General features: G+C 34.3%; 1 protein-coding gene across 1 annotated transcript; it reads left to right on the forward strand.

The window, feature by feature from the left end:
* The first annotated feature begins 8,291 nt into the window (after positions 1-8,291).
* On the forward strand, positions 8,292-20,260 carry LOC120072074 (aluminum-activated malate transporter 2-like). Its single transcript, XM_039024495.1, has 6 exons — positions 8,292-8,565; positions 9,574-9,714; positions 9,806-10,078; positions 11,151-11,257; positions 18,849-18,995; positions 19,865-20,260. Exons 1-6 carry the CDS (start codon positions 8,292-8,294, stop codon positions 20,258-20,260), a joined length of 1,338 nt encoding a protein of 445 aa, XP_038880423.1.
* The last annotated feature ends 1,985 nt before the right edge of the window (positions 20,261-22,245 follow it).

A 22,245-nucleotide genomic window follows, 5' to 3' on the forward strand; every position in this document is an offset into this window, starting at 1 on the left:
ATGACACACAAATAAGGCAACCACATAATATCATAACATATCTCTAGGGTGCATGCGATGCAGGTTGGCAAACAGAGTTTATCTCTAAGTCCCTATCTCTTGCTTATGCAGATCTAATCTTGCTCTCTCGAGTCTAGATTCTAACCTAGCTCTCTCGAGTCTTTAGGTTCTTTCTTTAGACTCTCTTTCGAGTAGCTCTAAAGAGGTGTTGGGCACAGCATAAAACAAGATAATCACATGCAATGAACATCCTAGGTCATGTTAGCTTAGTTTTTCTCAACCCATTCAAAAAATTTAGCTACTCATGCGTGCTTTCAAGAGAGTGAACAGATGTAGATAAAGAAATTCCATTGTATAGATATAGAGTTGAAATACAAAATAACAATGCAAGATGAAAATAAAGAGCCTGGTAGCAATCTCTTGCTTCCAAATCTTTTACACTGTCTTTTCTACTCTGATCAAAAGAAAATTTCACTCTTGCGAGAGTCGACTCACCCTCTACTTTTCCAAGCCTCCGGGTTCTCTCTCGAGTTTCCCTGAGCGATCTTTTGGCATATCTTCCATTCTCTCGCCCTGCCTTAAAATAAAAGAGAAACTAAGAACAAGGCTATTCTATCAATGGAAAAATTCTCTAAGTGTTCGAACTCCTTTGCTGAAGGTTGTAGTTGTTGTTTATAGAGCTTCAGAGTGAAAGGCGACTTCTCTCTTATGATTGCACAGATGGGATGGCTTTAATTCTCTGACTGATGCGTCGAATATTTGTCACCAAAAAGCTGAATGTACTTGTTATCGTTAGCGGTTTGTCAACTTAATTCGGACTCGACTGTCATCAGTTTTCTATCTCATCGTGATTAATTATGATTTTCACTCAGATGTGCTCGTGAAGTTGCACGGCTCTGTGCGACAATCCTTCTTGAGAAGATACTTGCGAGCGCAAATCACCGTAAAGCCTTGCGGTAATGCTGCGTTCGACCGTTGATTTCTTGTGATCGCATTTTCCGCCTTGCATCATCACATATTCTGCACAAAAATACACAAGTTAACTGTTTTCATGCGATGGACGCATGCGACCGCAATGTTATATACTTAATGCTTTTTGGACGCAATCTTATATATTTTATCAATGCAAACCTGCATTGTTTAATAATCTAGCACTGTAATAAAGTTCATTTCTGCCCGTTATCACGTGTCTTTGTCTAGATTCACCCACGTTTTATCTTTTCTTGCTTTTTAGGATTAGATTAGTTAGGTTCTCATTATAGTTCAGTCCCCTAAATAAAATTGGAAGAATCTCTGAATAGCTAAAAGAGTCAAACCAGTTCCTCAGAGGATGATCCTCGATCTTTTGATCGTTTTACTATATTATAATTTGACACGTGTGCTCACGCTCACCATCAACTTCTCTTATAACCAAGTCCAACCATATAGTTATTGAATTGTTTATACCATATCCTTGAAGACTGCTTTAGCCCATACAAAGATTTCTTTAACTTGCAAACATAATCTTCTTTACTGGACACTAAAACTCATAAATCTCTTCCTTCAACTCTCCATGTAAATCTCTTCCTTCAACTCTCCATGTAAGAAAGTTTTCTTCACATCTAGTTGCTCAAGTTCTAAATTCTGATGTGCTACTACAGGTAGTAACACCCTGATAGAAGTGTGTCTGACCACTAGTGAGAAGATCTCATTATAATGAACTCTTTCTCTCTGTGTGGACCCTCTAGCAACAACTTGAACTTAATATTTAATGCTCTCTAAAGGTGATATTCCTTTATTTTTCTTGAGGACTCATTTACATCTGAAAATTTTTCTCTCTTTAGGCCATTTAACTAACTCTTAAGTCTGATTTTTGTCAAGAAATTCCATCTCCTCCCCCATAGCAGCAACCCATTGAGCAAACTCACTACATGACACAACTTCTCTATAGGTGCATGACTCATGAGGATCCACCTTTTCAACAACCTGTAGTACAAAACTAACCATATCTTCAAAACCATATCTCATAGGAGGTCCAAAACCAACTCTTCTAGCTCTGTCAGGAGCCATACTCGGTTGATCTACTTGTGAACTAGAATTATCAGGCAAAACAACTTCTGATGCTTCAGGCACATTAGTTTCTGGTTGCATATCAATTTCTATAGTAATGTGTTGATGTTCTCCACCTTTGTGTTGTAATTCATTTACAACTGAAGTGAATTGCATCTCCACCTATTTATCAGCACTACTACTTTCTCCCACATCAGTAGATGTCACAGAGTCTTCACATTTAAGATAAGCATGGAATTTTTATCAAATATCACATTCCTACTAAGTATGACTCTATTCTCAAAAGGTGACTAGACTCTATATCCCTTAACTCCTTCCCCAAAATCCACAAATATACCCTTTTTAGCTGTCAATTTTAATTTACCCTCATTAGCATGATCGTAGATAGTACAACCAAAAACTCTTAATAAAGAATAACCTGCAGGCTACCCAGACCAGACCGCGTAAAGTGTTTTACAATCAATACTTGTCTAAGGTCCACGGTTGATCATATAACATGTTGTATTTACTAATTCTACCCAAAACTTGTTGGGATTGGTGTCCTAATTCTTCGGACTCTCGTAGTTTGTAAACCGTACACATTGTTATGAATAAAATAAGAGTTATTTTATTTGAAATTTACTCATATCCAATAGAGAAAGATCAATGGTTATTATATGTGAACTTAAGTATGTATATGAGATATACAAGTGGATCATGCCTTAAGTGATAACCTAAATACGTTTGTAGTATAAGGATTAAGGAGGGATATCTGATCCTTGTGACACTACGGATACGGCCTGCTTTGAAGAAGTTTGCAAGTATTATGAACAACTATAGATGGTAGATTCTGACCATTCATGTGGAGACATGTGAGCGGGGGTGACTTATACAAAATGTTTGTATATTACCGGACTACGAGATGATTTGTCTCTTTATATAACGCTGTTGATACTAAAGACTTACATCTCGCCTAAACGACCATAGGTGGCATGACCTCAATCCTGAGTGTTTTGGGAACTTCTGCCTTTGAGAGTGGTCCTTTGATTAGTATGGGTGAGAGTGGCCAGATTTCCAACTCAACATGCCTACCTTTTTGGGGATTTTTCTGATTTGGGAGCTGGGAACTCAGTTATACAAGATGGAATTCACTCCTTCCCCGAAGCAGGGGTAAGTAGATAGATTACTCCCTTAAGGGCTGATTTCGGGTCTTGAACATAGTGGCCACAACTTCTCTTTGGAAGAGAGAACTAAGTCATAGTAGACTATGACTTAGGTTCATTAGAGGGATCAGTGGTACTTAAGGAGTTAGATGTAACTACAGGGGCATAACGGTTATTGGCTCAATTGTACTTTCAAGCGATCGGTAAAGGGTTATCGCACTGTTGATTGGTTGATATGGACACATGATATATCTATAGTAAGGAGAGTGTAGTTGTCGGTCTTTGGTGGAGTGCCTAGCAGTTAACGAATGGTGGATCCCGTGACGAAAGAGTTTAGTCAGTTATTCATGTATCGTTGGAGCTTCAAGCTATGGATCCACAAGATCCCCTTGGTAGCTCAATGAATTCAAGTTGAGAATCAGTTCTTAGTGTTGATTTAAAATTTTCAAATTGACGAAAGAAAATCCAATTATATATGATATGATCAGTTTGATGTATGAGATACATCAAATGGAGGATTAATGTAAATGAGATTTACATTAAGTACCATGAAATAGAAAAAGAACTATGGTTTATATCTTTCATGAGATGAAATATTAAAACTATAGGTTATAAATATATTATGGTAAGTTGGTTATCATATATATATTTATAATAATATTAATTATTGAGTAATTATATCGTTTTCTCTAATAACCAATTGAGTGGGAGGTTATTGGTAGTTTCATGATAACTGTGAGATAAAAGGAAAAATGTTTTCCTAAATTTAAGAAATTTTTGCTAGATTTGTTGTGAGAGTTGCTATTCTTGGAAACTCACTCACGGTTTGTTGTCAAGTGAATAGGATTTACTAAACGATAACTGAAGAGAGACTAAACGATCGTGGAGTGACACTGCACGATAGTTCACTCAGCTGGCTCTAGCTAAACGATCACGGAGCATTTGCTATATGATCGCGAAGCATTTCCTAAACAATTGGGAATTCGTCTATACGATAGACTTTTGTCATCTCCCACTTGTTCAATGGTTTACACAATTGTTATTCCTCCAGTCTCTTCCTCTAACCAAGTTCACATAGAGCCCACACTTCTAGATTCTCACACCGAGAATACCAAGGTAGCCATTGTGGTGTTGTCTTACTCAACTCGACTGAGTCGAGGTTTTTCGAGGTTGTTCACTGTGTTCATGATCTTGGAGATCGCTGAGTCTGTGGTTGCTGTGATCGTGCTGTGTCACGATCGCTATGTTCGAGCGTTCGTTTATTACGGGGTTGAAGTCTTAACGAGCGTTCGTGATCGAGGGAGTTTAAAGATGAGTCTTCAAAGGTATGTAGAATCTTTCCCTTGATCTTATTTGATAAAGTATGCTGTAATTTCGTTTTATGCATGACCGGTTAGTTTCCATTTCTTGACAAATATTGTGTATGTTCAAATACGAATAGAATTTGGAGCGATCATTCTACTGCTCATGGAAATCCTCATGTCTGATTTCCTTCAAAACCTTCTAGCCTACCCTACATTAAAGAGCATGCATCGTGCTCTCTCCTACAATGTCTGGTTCATACATTCTCTAACCCCATTTTACTACGAAGTATCCCAGATAGTGGGATGGTGAACGATCCTCTTAGCTTTACAGAACTCATTAAACTAAGATCCACAAACCGAACAATTATCAATTTGCAGCCTTTTAATCTTCTTCCCAATTTGATTTTCAATCAATATCTTCCACTGCTTGAAATTCTTGAAGGCTTCATTTATATGTTTCATCATAAAAACCCAAGTAAAATTCTTGAGTAATCATCAATTAGAGACATAAAATACCTGTTGCTTCCAATAGACTCAACTCTGGAAGGTCCCCCAACAACCTAAATGAATATAATTATGTGTCCCTTTTGTACAATGAACACCCCTTGGAAACTTGCTATGATGAAACTTTCCAAATACACAATTTCCATAGAATTCAACATTTTGCAACTTGTGCTCACATAGAAGATCCCTCTTTAACAGAGTTTGCATTCGTTTTTCACTCATATGAACAAGTCATATGTCATAACTTAGTCGTATCATCCTTATGAATAATAGACGATGCAATAGCTGTTGGGGTTAATACCCTAATGTCTCGTGTCCTGTAGTTTGTAAACAGTATGTACGAACACTTGTATTGTTAATATATGATATTTACTTCACATTTTGTATTTTGCTCGGTTAATTGTTTTATTTGCTTTACCACAAACCAATAAACATAAAATCCCCGGTTATCTATATGTGACTCAAGCATGTATGTGGTGACATACAAGTGGATCATGTCTTGAGTGATAACCAAAATGGTCTATAGTAAATGGATAAAGGAGGGAAACCTTATCCTTGTAATGTTATGAATGCGGCCCGCTTTGTGGAATGGTCACAAGTGTTGTGACTTGTCACAGATGGTCTGATCCTGATCATTCATGTTGGGGATATGCGAGCAGGGGCATCCTATACAAAGAGTTTGTATAAGACCTGACCACGAAGTGTTAATGTCTCGTTATATAACACCATTCATGACAGAGACTTCACTTCACTAGAATGACCACAGGTAACATGACCTCAATCCATAGAGTAGAGATAGAGATAATAGACATTAGAAGAGAAATCTTTTGATTTGTATAGAGAGATTAAGAGATAGAGAAGATAGAACAAATTATATATATTTATAGAGAGGATATAGTTGATTTAGAGCGGGAACTCAGCTAACACAAGATGCGAATTCATCATTCCCGAAGAGGCAGAAGAGATAAGAGATAGATGAGCAATTCTATTAAAGGAGTGATATCTGGTGGGCTTGAACGATTGTGGCCGCAATACCTTCTCATATAGCCGAGAGGTGTTCCACATAAGAATATAGAGATATATATATATAGATATATATAGAATACAAGTGGGTTACTTAAGTAGTGAGATGTAACTACAGGGGCAAAACGGTAAATTGACCCAACTGTACTTACGAGCATCTGTGAAGGGTCATCGTACTCATGATTGGTTATATCCAATGGACACAGAAATATATCTGTGGTAAGAAGAGTTTCACATTTTATGTCTCTCAGAACCCTTGTAGACATGCGTTGCTCCATCTTTACCTTTAAAATTGTGACCCTTAATCTAGTACACTAAAGGATATCAAACTCTTCATCATTAATGGAACATGTCTAACCTTCTCCAAAATGTAGAAGACACCATTTGTGTTCGTATCTTGATTGAGCAGATTCAAACTATATTACACACAACATCATTAGCCATGCTAACATTCCTTTTGCCTATTTGTTGATACATTCAGAACTACTCTTTATTTGAGCATATATGATAAGATGCCTCAGAATCAAGAACCCACACATCATCAGAATGTGAATGTTCATTTACAACTAAAGCTAGATCTCCTTCAGAATCGATCTCGACTTCTTCATGATCAATCTCAACTTGTGCAACAGAGGTGGATGCTTCATTTTTGTTACTTTTTTCCTTCTTTTCATGATACCTTTTTTTCTTAGAACATTTTGTTTTCCAATGCCCTTTTTCTTTATAATAATGACAAACATCATCTGACTTAGAACACTTGGACTTTGAAGATTTATGATTCTAGTTCGACTTTTGCTTACCAGAATTCCTATGTCCTTTGCTCCCTCTAGTAGCTAACCTAGATGCCTGACTTTCTATACCTGAACTCACTGCATTTTGACAGTCCTCTCTCATAAGCAACATGGACTTTGTGTCTTCTAAGGTCAAATTTTCTTTCCCTTCAATATACGAGTAAAAGAAGGTCTCATACAATGGGAGCAAAGATGTCAATAAAATTAAGGCAACATCCTCAGCATCAACCTTAATCTCTACAATACACAGATCTAATAAGATTTTATTTAATTGATCAATATAGTCAGAGACGTACCTTCCTACATACATAGATGATACAAGCGTTTCTTCATAAACAACTTCTTTGTTAAAGATTTTGTTGTGTAAAGACTTTTCAACTTCAATCAAAGACCAACGGTAGTTTTTTCATCTGTGACTTCGATGATGACATCATCAACCAAACATAACATGATTGTCGAATGAGTCTTCTCCTCAAGAGTCTGCCATTCTTTAGTAGGGATCACATCTTGATCTGCCATAAACCGAAACTTTTCCTCCCGGTGAATTTGTCAATTTTAATGTTCACGCCAGACATCTTCAATTGTCGAACAAATGCAAAAGTTAAAAAAAAAACCCTAACGAGGCTCTAATACCACTTTGTAATGAAATCGAAAATTAAAAAAATACAAAACGAACGTAAAAAAAAAAATCAACACACAGATATACGTGGTTCACTAACAGTGTGTAGCTACATCCACGGGGCAAAGGGAGGACAATATTATTAGAGAGAATATTTTCTGGATAGACCAACGACACCTCTAGGGTTAGAGAGTTTATATATCGCACTACTCTAAACCCTAGGTTCATAATTATAAATAACTACAAATAAGTAAATACATTAAATACGAATTCGTGCTTGGTTGTTCGAAGCGCCAGGAAACAAATTTAAGGCATTCCACCAGAGCTATTGTAGCTCACTCCATATTTGGGACTCCAATTATAATAGTTGTTGTTTCAAATTATTACAACTTAGAATTAACTATAATATTACAATTTAAATTATTTTTCTACAATGTTCATTATTTGTTATAGTATATATTACTTTCTACTCATCATTTATTTCACAGTGTTCATTATTTTTCTACCTAGACTGAAATACTCTACACCTCAAAAAACGTATTATTAAAACAAGTCTAAAGTAGTTTCCACTCTAACACATACTATTATAACCTTCAAACTATAAAAACAAACATTAACTCAACGTCCTAAATGCCTCCCAGTTTATTTAACAGGTTGAAACCATGTAATTAGTAAATCTATGAAATTAAACTGAGTATATTAAACGTGCGTCAAAAGATAACAAAATTTAAACCTACACCAAACCATTATTAGAAACGCATTAAAAATATTTCCCTATATAACCAAAAAAGAGAATCTAATCAAACCCCACTTCCAAATCACTAAAACTACATATCTCTCTATTTCTTTCTGTAAGATAATGGTAAAGGGATCTGAAGAGATATTAACCAATGATCACCATGGTTGCTTCAAGGGAAAAGCTTGGAACTTGGAAGAAAAAGTGGTTGAATTAGCAAACAAGACAAAGAAAGTGGGCAGAGATGATCCTAGAAGAATAGTTCACTCTTTAAAGGTTGGATTAGCGACCGCAATGGTGTCGTCATTTTACTATTGTGAACCTCTCTACGATAGCTTTGGCGCATCGTCGATATGGGCTGTCATCACCGTTATTGTCGTCTTCGAGTTTTCTGTAGGTAAGTTGTCATGTTGAGTTCGTAGAGTTTAAGTTTCGAAAATAAGAAAAAATAGTTGAATTAAAAAAATTAATTGATTTCTTAAGCTCTGTTTTTGTAATCAAATTAAGATTTTTATTAAATACTACTTCTATTTATTCTTCTTCTTTGTTTTGTTATCTACTTTCTAATCATGTTTTAAATTTTAAAATAGGTGACTTTTAAAGTGGTTTTTTAGGGGGAAAAATGGTTAAGAATATTCAAAGGTTATTTAAAAAGTTCATATACCACTGTAAAGAAACTGGGAGAGAACAAGTATAATTTTAAAAAATCAAAGGAACTTTATAGTTCCAAAGTTTTGTTTTAATAAATGTTTGAAGTTCTAATATTGTGTATTTAAGAAGTCTATATTACTGACCGGTCCATATTACTCTCTGTCTTACGTATCACTGCAGTAATCTAATATAATTATTAAATAATATAATAGAGAAGACTCAAACCAAGAATATAAACTCAAGGTCTAATTATTAATTTTTTTAAATATACAAAATTCAAGTAGATGCCGAACCTAATAAGGCTTTGTTTGGATTAACTTGAAAAAAAAAATTTCAAACAACTCATTTTTATTTAAATATGTTTGTTAAAATACACTTAAAAAATTATTTTGAGTAGTTGTCAAACGCTCTAATTTCTTTTAAAATAACTTATTTTTTAAATTAAACATTTGAAAATGTCTTCAAACACATCCTACGTAATCTATAAAACCTATTGGTCACTTCGGAAAAGTAATATATCAAAATTAAATATAAATAATATGTCAAAAAGTAAAGAGAAGAAACTTATAAATACTACTTTTTAGTTCTACATAGAATTTTGCTCGTTTATTACCTACTAGATCTTACAAAATAACAATAATATATTTTTGTGAAGAAATGAAACATAATTTTTAAAAACAAAAAATAAAAAGCAAAATAGGTTATCAAACGGATCTTATGTTCTCGAGTGTGTTAATCGGTTTTTGAATGACAGGAGCAACGCTCGGAAAAGGGTTGAATAGAGGAATAGCGACGTTAGTAGCGGGAGCTCTAGGGTTTGGAGCTCATTACATTGCAAGTATTTCTGGAAAGATTGGCCATCCTATATTGCTTGGGTTCTTTGTATCCATAATAAGTAATTAACATATAAACCAAGTTATTTCAAACTTTCAACCTCCTTAGATTTGACAAAAGAGATGAAATGTTTAATTGTTTTTGTAATTCAGGTGCAATAGCAACATATCTTAGATTCTTTCCCAAGTTGAAGGCCAGATATGATTATGGGCTTTTGATATTCATCTTGACATTTGATATGGTGGCTGTGTCTGGTTATAGAGATGATGAGATATTGAAACTTGCTTGGCATAGGCTTGCAAACATTCTCATGGGTGGTTTTATTGCAGTGGTTGTTTGCATCTTTGTTAGGCCTGTTTGGGCTGGTGCTGATCTTCACCAATTGGTTTCTACCGACATTGAAAACCTTGGGAGTTTCTTTGAAGGTGATAATCTTGATCTTTACCAGAAAAAAAAAAATTGTATCGATGTGATTTTATGAGAGATATATTATTTTGTAGAATGAGAAGTACAGTACACTATATAAAGTTAGATAATCTATGAGAGAAAAATAAAAAAATTTAAGTAAAATTGTACTTTCAATTCTTGAAGTTCAACTTATGTTATATTTAGACCTCGGAGTTTTCAAACTCGACATTTTAGCTCCTAAGGTTTGAGATAATCTTCTTTTTAATCCCTACCATTATCACTTTTTGTCCGTCATCTATTCTAGATCCTTACCATCCATTATCATTGTGGTTGCCACTTTTGTTCTTCTTTTCTCTCCTTCTTTTTTCTCTTCTTCTCTTTCTCCTTTCATTCCTTTCTTCCCTTATCCAAATATTCAGGAAAAGAAAAGGACAGATAAGATATCGGAGAAGGGAAGGGGAAAGAAGAAAAAGAAAAAAAAAGAGAGAGAAGAAGAAAGAAGAAGCGTCGTCCACGACGGGTGGCAATGACCATGAATTGGATGAAGAATAATATTACGTACCATATAGGTATTATAGGCTAATTTATAATTCACATAATATGTATATAATACGAAAGAAGAAAGTGGAACGTGGAGGGAGAAAGAATATGAAGAGATGGAATAATAAAAAAGAAAAAGGTCTTTCTTTAAATTTTTATTTTAAAATAATAATGAAAATATAATTTGTCACCTCAAAAACTTAAGCATATAAAATTATTATATTAGCCAGCTTAAAAATAATTAAACAAAAATGTCCAATCAACTATATCTAACACAAAAGTTAAACAATACCAAAAGTGTTGATGGTTGGAACGAATATGTTGATGGTTGGAACCAATGTTGGATTTGAAAATTTAAGGATAGAAATGCAATTTACGTCAAACATGAAGGACCAGAAGTATAGATTTTTTTTTTTTTTTATAAAAAGAAAAAAAGAAAATATTATTGATTAAATAGTTATAACAAGCAACGGCATTGTATCGATCAGGTTTACAATAATTTTTTGTGTGATTTTGAACTTTGTGTTTGTTAATATATCCAACTGGCAGGTTTTGGAGTTGAGTATTTTGGAGCATCAGAAGGAGAGTCTATTTGGGGAGGAGATGTACTCAAGTATAAGGCTGTCCTTTCTTCTAAACAAAATGAGGAAGCTTTGGTTAGTCATATATATCTTTATATTTCTATTTTAATCATAATCTATATTATTAAGATTCATTCAAATTTTGTGCATTCTTAAAAGTTTTAAATTTAGTTTAAAATACTACTTTGATATTATTAATGTCAAATTTTCACCAAACTAGCGTACCTGATCTCTATGGGGCAAGTATGGTAAATTTGTATTTTAGGTAAAGATAGCTCGCCTACAAGAAAAGAGAAATATGAACACTGGTATTGTGTGAGCCACAACCATTCCAATGCTTTAGTCAGAAGATTGGAAAGAGAAGAGAGTACTTGGTACTGGATGGAGAACATACTTGTCCATTTACGTTTTTCTTTGCCTTATTTATAGGCTTTGATCCTTCTCCTATTCCTTATCTGACTAGTGTTCTTTACTGGGCCGACTGTTCATGGATTTCCTTTCGATCGAGGCCGACCAGCCCTACATTCTAACCTAGCACTTTTAGGTTTTCATCCCTTTTTGTCTAAGATTATGTCGGGCTCATCGTTCCTAGGCCATTATTGATGGGCTTGGCTGAGGCCAACTAGGCTCATTTCTCTTTTGGGCTTACTCTTTCTCTCTTTCGTTTGTTGTTCATTAACCATTTCTTCCTTGAATCTAGAATCCACCTACAACATTAGCCCCCACTCCCACGGTAGGGTTCTGGTTTCTCAAACTTTTTTTATCGCATATTTTAATTCTCGAAACCTATCTTAGGAGTACAATCTCCCCTTCAAACTCTAAGCCACCCTGTCGCAAAACTTAACTCTAACTTGCTAGGAGCTATTGGGCCTATCAAGCCAAAACCATTTGAGGTCCAATCGATTTTCCAATGCGCTTCTCCATCTCATGACGAACCTATGCACCGGCTTATTACTCATCTGATCCTAAGTGGTCCATGGATTAGGAGTTGACCTGAAATACAACCCAATTAAATTCTAGCTTACTATCATTCCCTTTTTTTGGTCATAGCTTGCTAAATATCATAATCGGCCCTTGGATCGAGGCCAATCAAGCCATTATTTTCTTGATTGTAGCCATGTTGATTCATTACGTGGCTCTTCCTTCACCCAGTTATTATTGTATGATTTAGGTTCTTTCTTATGCCAATTTTTCTTGTAGTTTCATCTCTCAAGTGTCACTTTGTTCGTCTACGCTAACCACGTAGCTTCCACTTGCCATTCTTCTAGGGTCATTCTCGGCCGAGGCCAAGGTCGAGCGTGTTTTTTTTAGCTCAGAATGTCAAGTTAGAAACTTTCTACTGCTTAATCCTGACCTTAGCTAGGGCTAAGCATGCTGACTCAAGCCAGGATTTGGGCAAGCCCACTTTCCAGGCTATTCTTGATTTAAATTCTTGTTCTTTCCTTAGAATAATGTACAAAGATAAGACAAATTACTTATAACAACTTGTTCGATAGCCATTTTATTTACACTTGTAGACATCTTTATGATAATAAATTTTCAGGTGCTTGACATTCCACGGATGAGGGAGAGCCTTTTTGTCCTGTTCTGAAAATGTGTATGTGTCGGGTCTAACCACTTTAATCACTTGATACGGTCCATCCCATGTTAACCCAAACGCTTCTATCATTTGAATCTTGGGTGTTCTACATCACTTTCTTGAATACTAGATCTCCTTTGTTAAAGCCTCACACTCTCACTGTGGTGTTGTAGTATCTAGTGATCCTATTTTTCTACTCTACTACATATAAATGTGCTATCTCGTGGCACTCTTCCACTAGGTCTAAGCTTAACCTCATTGAAGTTTCATTTCCTTGAGGATCAAACTACTCTACTCTTGCTGATGGTATTCCAATCTCTACCTGTATAATTTCTTGTTGTCGTTTGTTATGCCCGCAGTATGCTTGGTAGTTCTTCCACCCATAATTCTTTTAATCTTTAAGTTTTGCCTTTACTTTGTTTAATTGTTTTATTTACCACTTCTACCTGTCCATTTGCTTAGGGAGGAGCTGAGGAGGAACATCGATATGTGATGTTGAGATATGAGCAAAATATTCTAAATTTGACTTATCAAATTATTCTCCGTTGTTCATAATAATTGTGTTGGGGATTCCAAATCGACACACAAGGTTTCTCCAAATAAAATTTATAGCATTCTTTCTGTTATAGCTACAAATGCTCCAGCCTTAGCCCACCTTGTAAAGTAATCTATTGCTACCACGACAAACATTGTTTGCTCTTTACCTTAAGGGAGTGACTCAATAATGTCTATTCCCCATTGTACAAAAGACCAAGGACTTACAATATTAGTTAATGGTTCAGGTGGTTTCCTTAGGATTCATGTGTACCGCTGGTATTGGTCACATGTTCTCATGAAGTCTTATGCATCTCGGAGCATGGTTGGCCAATAATATCCCTATGTAACAATTTTGTAGCATAGGGATCTTGCTCCAAAATATGTCACATATCCCTTTGTGAATTTCTCTCATCATATGTTCTACCTCACTAGGTATAGGGCATTTTAGCATAAGCAATGAATAACGTCGTTTATAGAGCCTGTTTTCCCTTAGAATGTAATATGATGCTCACCTCTCGTCAATCGCTTGACCTCTGCTTTTTCTAAAAGTAACTCTCCATTTTTCAAATATTTGATTATCAGATCCACTCAAGTTAGACTTTTTTTAGTTTTATTATCATTTCATTCTTCAGCCCATAAGGTCGGCCTCGAACCTGGCTTCATAGTCACATACACGGAGAAATCTGGCCCTTCAATATCCATAGCCTCAGCTTCGGCCTCCTCCTTAGTAAGGTTGGCCCCGAACTTGGATTTAACAGCCACAGACTCGAAGAAATCTATCTCTTCAATATCAAAAGCCTTAGCCTTAGCCTCGTCCCTAGTAGGATCGAACTCGAACTTAGTTTTAGCAGCCTCAGATTTGGAGAATTCTAGCTCTCCAATATCTATAATATCTTTCTTGTGTATACTGGGCTAGAGCAAGATTTTTTATTAGGACTATTATGTTAAATTCTATCTCATATGCTACTGCTAACCATGCTAATGAATCTATTTGCATACGACCTTGGAACGTGCTTGATCTTATATTTTGGGAATGAAGAAAGTAACTCCTTAACCTTGGTCAAATAAGTTTCCATCCTTTGTTCTTTGGCTTGATACTCTACTATTACTTGGTTTACCACTAATTGTGAATCATCCAAAACTAGAAAGTTAGAAATACCTGTCCCTTTAGCAACTTTTAATCATGCAATGAGTACTTCATGCCCAAAAATTGAATCTAAGGGCATATTCTTATCGTTTACCTTCAAAGTATTCCACCAAAATTCCCATACCACACCTTTTCATGTTGGATGATCCATCAATAAAAAGTGTCCAATGAGGGTCTAAGCCCATCAAATGTAATGAATAGACCTCAGTCCTCGCTCTCACATGGTCGACCTCAGTCTTAGTCTCAGCTTCGGCAATAGCCAATGTAAATTTTGCCAAAAAGTTTGCCACTGCTTGTCCAATTATTGAAATCCTTGGCTTATACTGAATATCTTGTTCGTTCAATTCTATTGCCCATTTCATTAATTTCCCTAACATCTTGGGTTTTTGTAATACTTGGCTTAAGGGAAAGTTAGTTCAAATCGTAATTTTATGGGTTTGAAAGTAGGGGCGTAGCCTATATGTCGATACGATTAATGCAAGCACAAGCTTTTCTACCCATGGATATCTAGTTTTAGCACCCACCATTGTCTTACTTGTATAGTAAATCGGGCATTGATTCCCATTTTTCTCCTTGATCGGAACTAGGCTCACTATTGTATCCGATGTTGCTAAATATAGAAATAGTTCGTCCTGGAATGGCTTGGCAAATGGAACTTTACTTAAGCATGCCTTCAGTTCTTAAAAGGCTTTATCACATTCTTTTATTCATTCGAAGTGGGATCTCTTCTTTAAAATCTTAAAAAAATGGTAGACACCTATCGATTGCTTTGTTGAGAAATCTATTTAGGGTTGTTATCTTGCCATTAAGATCTTGAAGTTGCTTGAGATTTCTTGGAGCAAACATGTCAAGGATTGCTTGAATTTTGTTCGGATTGGCTTTTATCCCCTTTTAATGAACCATAAAGCCCAAAAACTTCCCCGATATTACCCCAAAATTACATTTGGTAGTGTTTAATTTAATATTATACTTGAAAAGGATCTAGAATGCTTCTTCAAGGTCAGCCTCATGTTGTCTAGCTTTAATACTCTTTACGTATACTTCCATGTTTTTTTTCCAATAAGCGGAGCAAACATGTTATTTACCAATCTTTGATAGGTAGCTCCTGCATTCTTCAACTAGAATGGCATGTCCATGTAGCAATATGTACATTTATTGGTAGTGCAGAAAGTGTTCTCTTGGTCTGGTTCATTCATCTTAATCTAGTTGTACCCTAAATGTGCATCCATGAAACTCAACATCTTGTTGTCAGTTGTTGCATCTACTAACTAATCTATCATAGAAAGAGGAAAACTACCCTTTAGATAAGCTTTATTGAGATCGATGAATTCTATACACATTCGCCATTTACCATTCGCTTTTTTTTTAACTAAAATTACAGTAGATAACCATTGAGGATAATGAACCTCTCCAATGAGTTTGGCTTTCAACAAATCATCTACCTGACTTGCTATGATTTCATTCTGCTCTTGATTAAACATTCGCCACTTTTTCTTTACTAGTTTGAAATCTCTATCCACATCAAGGCGATGTACTATTATGCTGGGATAAATTTCAAATATATTCTCGGTTACCAAGAAAATATATCCGCATTCTACCTAAAAAAATCTAATCAAGCCCTCTCTTTGCTCTGCTTCTATTCTAGTTCCAATATTTACCCTCTTATCCTCTGTAATGAGTGAGATTAATACCAAAATTTCTACTAGCTAGCTTCCTTGGTTGGCCTTGGCATCGGCCTCGGTCTCTCCCCTTTGGTTGGGGATTTGATCATTCCTTTTTTCTTTTAGGGATTTTAGATTTTCTTCCAATCTAGATCTTCGCCTCTTAAAATTCCTTAGGTCGGCCTCGGACGGTCTCCCTAGCACGTTGGGAAATAAGTTGTTTCTTTTGTCTATAAAGGAATCAAGAATCCCTTTCGATTTGTGTTCTGATTTCTTAAAAATCTAATGGTCAGCCTCAGCCAAAAAATATGTTTTGGCCTTACTTTGTTCCCTTCACTGTCTTCCTTGTCCGCTGCTTCAACAAATAGCTTCAAAACCTTTAATTTCTCTTATTTGGGATCATGGGGATCTAATTCAACCACCCTCTATCCTTGGGCTTTAAATATCTCCTCAGATCAACCCTCATTTGGTCGAGCCAAGGAGACTCTTCCCCTTGGATACCTAATAGGTGACGATCTTGATCGATACCTTCTTTTTTCTTTCCCGAGTTGATGCTCGAGTTGAGGCCAAGGAACTTCTTCCTTTCGAACTTGCCCATGTCGGTATTCTTGGTCAGATTCGTCTCCGTCAAAATTCATGTTTATGAACCTTTGACTCATTATAAAAAATTCTTTTAAGCATGTTCTTGAGTATTCTTCCCCATAGACGGGGCCAACTATTGATATTAAATTTTGACCAAGATAGCTTACTTGATCTCCACGGGACAACAATGGTAAATTTGTATTTTAGGGAAAGAGAGCTCACCTGCAAGCAAAGAGAAACCTGGACCGATGTAGTTTAAGCCATAGCCACTCTGATGCTTAAGTCAAAAGGTTGGAAGGAGAAGAGAGTATTTGATACTGGTTGGAGAACATTCTTATCTATTTACATTCTTCTTTGCCATAATTGTAGGTTTTGATCCTTTTTCTATTCTTTATCTGACTAGGTTTTTCACTGGGCCGATTGTTCATGGATTCCCTTTGGACCGAGGCCGACCAGTTCTATATTCTTATCTAGTGTTTTTACGGTTTCATTTCTTTTTGGCTAAGTTTATATTGGGCTCATCGTTCCTGGGCCATTATTGATGGGCTCGCCCTCGGCTTGATTGAGACCGACAAGGCCCATCTCTCTTTTGGGCTTGCTCTTCTCTCATTCATTTGTTGTTCGTTGACCATTTTACCATTGATTCAAGAATCCACCCACAACAGATATCTACACTCTTTAGATTTTATTTTCGTTTATGACTTTCAAATGTTCAATTTTAGGCCTGTTCATTCAATATAACTCTTAATACAGTCCCTTTTGATAGTTTATTGTTTTTTAAAAAAGAAATTGAAACTTAATTTTGAATGACTAAATTTAGGATTTTGTAAAACTATGGGGATTAAATTTTTTATTTATGGAAAATACATAGATAAAATTTGATGAATCCTAAAATATAGAGACTAAAATGATATTTTATCATTTAACTTATCATAATTCTTAAAAAATTAAAATTTTGTAGATATAAAAAAAATGTTATAAAGATAGATGATGAAGATTGAATTAAATGTTGAATGTAACGTTTGTTTGAGTAAAGAGTTAACAAGTAGTCAACTAAATTAATTGTTCTAAAACAAGTTGACATGAGATTAATGTTTTAGTTTATTATTAGCGAATAAAATTGAGGAAGTGAAGTTAGGTTTTTTTTAATAAAGAGCTTCCCACTTCAAAACCCATTATATCCATAAAATTCAATTATTGCATATCAATGTTTAATACTCAATTAATACTATATTGTGGTAATTTAGTTACATAAACTAGAATTATTATTGTAATTATTTTCATGTCAATATTTATATTATAATTTATTATAATATAATTATCCAAAATTTTATATGATTTGAATTGCATCTAATTTTCTTTAATTAAAATTTGTAAATGGATATAACGAAATATATTAATATGAAATGATAAATGTTGAGATTATAGGACAAAATACAAAGCCTTTATTAAGCATGAATTTCGATTAATTTAATTAACAATTTTAAGTTGGTTCGAAGAATTTAAAAACTTAAATAACCTCTAATAGGTGATTTGACTTGTGTATATACAACATCCGTGGAATATAATTTATATCAAACACAACTCATTTTTTCATAGGTATACCACTTGTCAATTACCTCACAATAATTTATATCAAACACAACCCATTTTTTCATAGGTATACCACTTGTCAACTACCTCACAACATTCAAGTGAAATAATAAACCTCATACTCTAGGCAAAATTAACTAAGCATTAATTTGCTTCTCTTACGTCATTGGGAGAGACCCTATCTCCCGACAATCGATCTCCTGACGGCGGTTTTAGGCGTCAGAAGATCCTCTTTTTCTTGTAGTGAAAAGTTCAGGGAAGATCACATATTTTTAGGAAAGCTAACTTTAAAACTGATATCTATCACCTTTTCAAAGTTATAAAATATATTAAAAAGTGATTTTCTGTAAACTAAAAAATAATTAATTTTATCAAACAACAATAATTATTACCCTTACGAACGTAACTTCAAATGGAATTTAATTATAGTTGGCATAAAATATATACTATCGACAAAAAAGTTACCGTTTGAATGTTGAAAAAAAATGAAATTTAGGAGTTAAAAAATAAAATGATAATTCAATTTTTTTAGAGATATAATAGAACCCTAAATTAATTTTGTTGTAGTGTTTCCAAGCTAGATGGGAGCCTCCTCATGGAAAGTTTAGAATATGGCATCCTTGGAATGAGTATCACAAGATTGCAAGCTTGTCAAGGGACTGTGCCTACCACTTTGAAATGCTCAACCCTTACCTCAACAATCATCCAATCCAAGTACGTAAACTTTTTATTAAAAAAGAAAAAAACTAAGGTTTAAAATGTTTATATATATATGGTTCAAAGTTTATAACAATGTCGTTCGAAATACCAATGAATGTCATTTTGTTTTCGTACTCTAGAATTTAGTAACTTCAAAATTAATTTTTTTTATCGAAATTTGTTGAATAATAATAATAATAATTTGTGTGCAAGAAAAAAAATATTTGACAATTTATATAGAGAAAGCTAATAAGACTAATTTAAAAAAACAAAATCAATAATAAACTAATTATAAAGAAGAATTTTTAGATTTATTGAAACTATGGACTAAAAGTTTGAATTTAAAAAATATATGGACCAAAATAGAATAAAATTTAAAGTACGTGAATTAAAATGGTATTTTAATCTATTATTGTTTCTTTTTATGTTGTTATCGAATGGGCCGTGGACTTTTACCATGAACTTGGTAAGTTATACATTTTATTTTTTTACTATAAACTTTCAATATCATCAAATTAAATTATAAATTTAAATAAGCATTGGAATTTTACACTAATTTTTAATTTCTCCAAAGTACACTCATAAATTTTAATCAAAAAAAATAAAGGAAAAAGTAAGAATATCTTGAAACCCTCTAATTTCAACAAAATAATCCTAACTCTATTGTTACTTGGAATATATAACTCAGTTGAAACATAAAAATGTTAATTGATTAGAGATACAAATCCTCCAAACTTGAATATATATACTTTTCAAAAAAAAAAAAAAAAATAGAAGAGCTAAAAATTTTGTGGACAAAATTTTAAGATATATTTCAGTTAAGACAAAAATTAGGCATAATATAGTCCCCTTGTCCAATGAACACATTAATTTTGTTTCTACAGTTACCCTTGGAAATTCAGAGGCAATGCCAAGAACATTGCTTACAACTATGTACTGAATCAGGCAAAGCTTTAAAGTCCATAGCAATGGCAATACGAGATATAAATCCACCTGCCTTGGCCAAGTCCCACATTCAAATAGCAAAGGAGAAGGCTGAGGAACTTATATCACTTCTAACAAGTATCCATTTTAATGGTGACATGAAGATGGTATCAACTACAACTTTGATTTTACTACTCATTGATTGTTTATCTTGTGTCGAGAAAATCTCTGATTCCGTCCACGAGTTTGTTTTGCTTGCCCGGCTCAAGACTGCGCCGAAGCGGGCCGGTGCAACGCCGACTGAGCAAAAGGCTCATCATAACAGTACAACTACTCAAATTCAAATTTCAGAGTAGGAAATATGAGAACTTTGCATTTGACAGAGAGGTTGGTGTAGACTTTTTATATCTTCACCAGATGAGAGTTGTGTTTTTCTTTTCCTCTTTGTTTTTAATACATAGATTGTGAAAGTAGAAATTCTGTATTTTTTTTCATCACCGTAAATTTAGGGTCACCTGATATGTAACATAAGTATACTGATCATGTAACTAAAGGTTAACAAAAATAAAGAAATTACCAACATGAACATAACTCAACTTGAGGAACTTGTAATATCAACTTCGAGATCTGAGTTCGATCCCCCAACCCACATACCATCAAAAGAAAAGAAAAAAAATTAAGAAATTAACAACTCCAACTAACAAATGTTTCATTACTAACAAAAAGCAAGAGATTAGTGTTGAAAAAAACCCCTAGGGGTTTCTATTTGTCGTGGTTGTCCAACCCACTTGTTACACAAGAAAGACTTTATTTAAACCAGTATTTTGTGAGCCCAATTGGAGCTAATGATTGGCCTATCTTGAAAGCCATAGGTTTTTGTTTTTTTTTTGTTTTTTTTTTATATGGGGATGACCTAAGGAAAAAAAGAGTAAAAAAGAGGCAGGAAATCGGAGGGAAAGGCAATAGTTCGGTTTTTCAGCGACGACTTTCACAAAATTGTCGATTGACAGAGTTTGAACCGTTGGATCGTACTAAGATTTAGTCCGCCTGTTTGAGACACATAGTTCTGCGTTTTGAATTGTTGGATCATTATTTGGGGTTATGATTTGTCCGTAATCGCTGTCGAATAGAGTCTATAAAACTGAGTGATTTTCATTATTTTTTTCTTAAGTCTTCATCTTTTATGTATGAAAGTATTGTTGAGTAGTGAACCTTTGTATGATTGATTTAGGTGTTTTTTCCCTCAATTTTATCATAATAAGAGAAGTTGACAAGGATGGACTCCTAACAAGTGGTTTTACTCTTAGATCGAAGGGGTTGAAGTTGACAAGGATGGACTCCTCAAAGTAGTTTTACTCTTAGATCAAAGGGGTTTTCCACATATAATTCGTTTGTGCTCTTTGCTTTTAGTCTTCCAAAGTTTTGTGGTTTATTGATATCTATTGTTGATTGATTGTTTGGTAATTATTTGGTTATTTACTTGTGGTGTTTTGGAGAACAATTATTTGATTGATTATTTTGGAGGAGATCCTAGTGAATTATTGTTATATTATTTGGGTCCTATCTATGACTACGGTTACATGAATAAACATAAAATAATTGAAAAATAAAAAGAAAACAATAAAGATAAAACCATAAGAATTTATGTGAAAATTTTCAAAATCGAAGGAAAAAAAAAAAAAAAAAAAAAACCCATGTCCCACCTGTTAAAGAAAATATGAGTCGTCAAAACCCACTAACCTTGCTTCCTTTACACGTTTGCAGTAAGCTTTCACCTTTTATTATTTTTACATGAACAACCCATGAAAGCTAAGAACCACAGAAGTCAATACAAGTTGCTAAAGGATTCAGATTAACATAACATCGGTCAGTTAACTTCTTTTCTGTTTTAGGAGTAGTTGTTCCAGTTATACTTTAACACCGCCAAAAAGAAATTTACCATCTAAAATATTAGAATGTTTTGAATATGTTATCTGGTGCTTCAAAGAACCAAGTACAGGAGTTTTATTGTAATTTATCTTTATGATCCTAGGGTTTAGAGAAGTGCGCTATATAAACTCTCTAAATCTTAGAGGGGTCATTCATTATGTATTTTGTAACAATCTCTCTAATAAAATTGTTCTCCCTCTATCTTGTGGACATAGCTAATACACCGTAAGTGAACCACATGAATTTGTATATCAATTCTCTATTATGTTATATTTCTAGTATTCTTTATTTGTCGATTTCGTAAAAAACAGGTATCAAAGCCTGATCGTTAGGGTTTTGAAATTATGCATCTATTTAATAAATAAAATGTCTAGCGTGAACATGAAAATCGACGAATTCACCTGGAGGTATA

This window comes from Benincasa hispida, chromosome 2 (assembly GCF_009727055.1).
Source record: "Benincasa hispida cultivar B227 chromosome 2, ASM972705v1, whole genome shotgun sequence".
Lineage (NCBI taxonomy): Eukaryota > Viridiplantae > Streptophyta > Magnoliopsida > Cucurbitales > Cucurbitaceae > Benincasa > Benincasa hispida.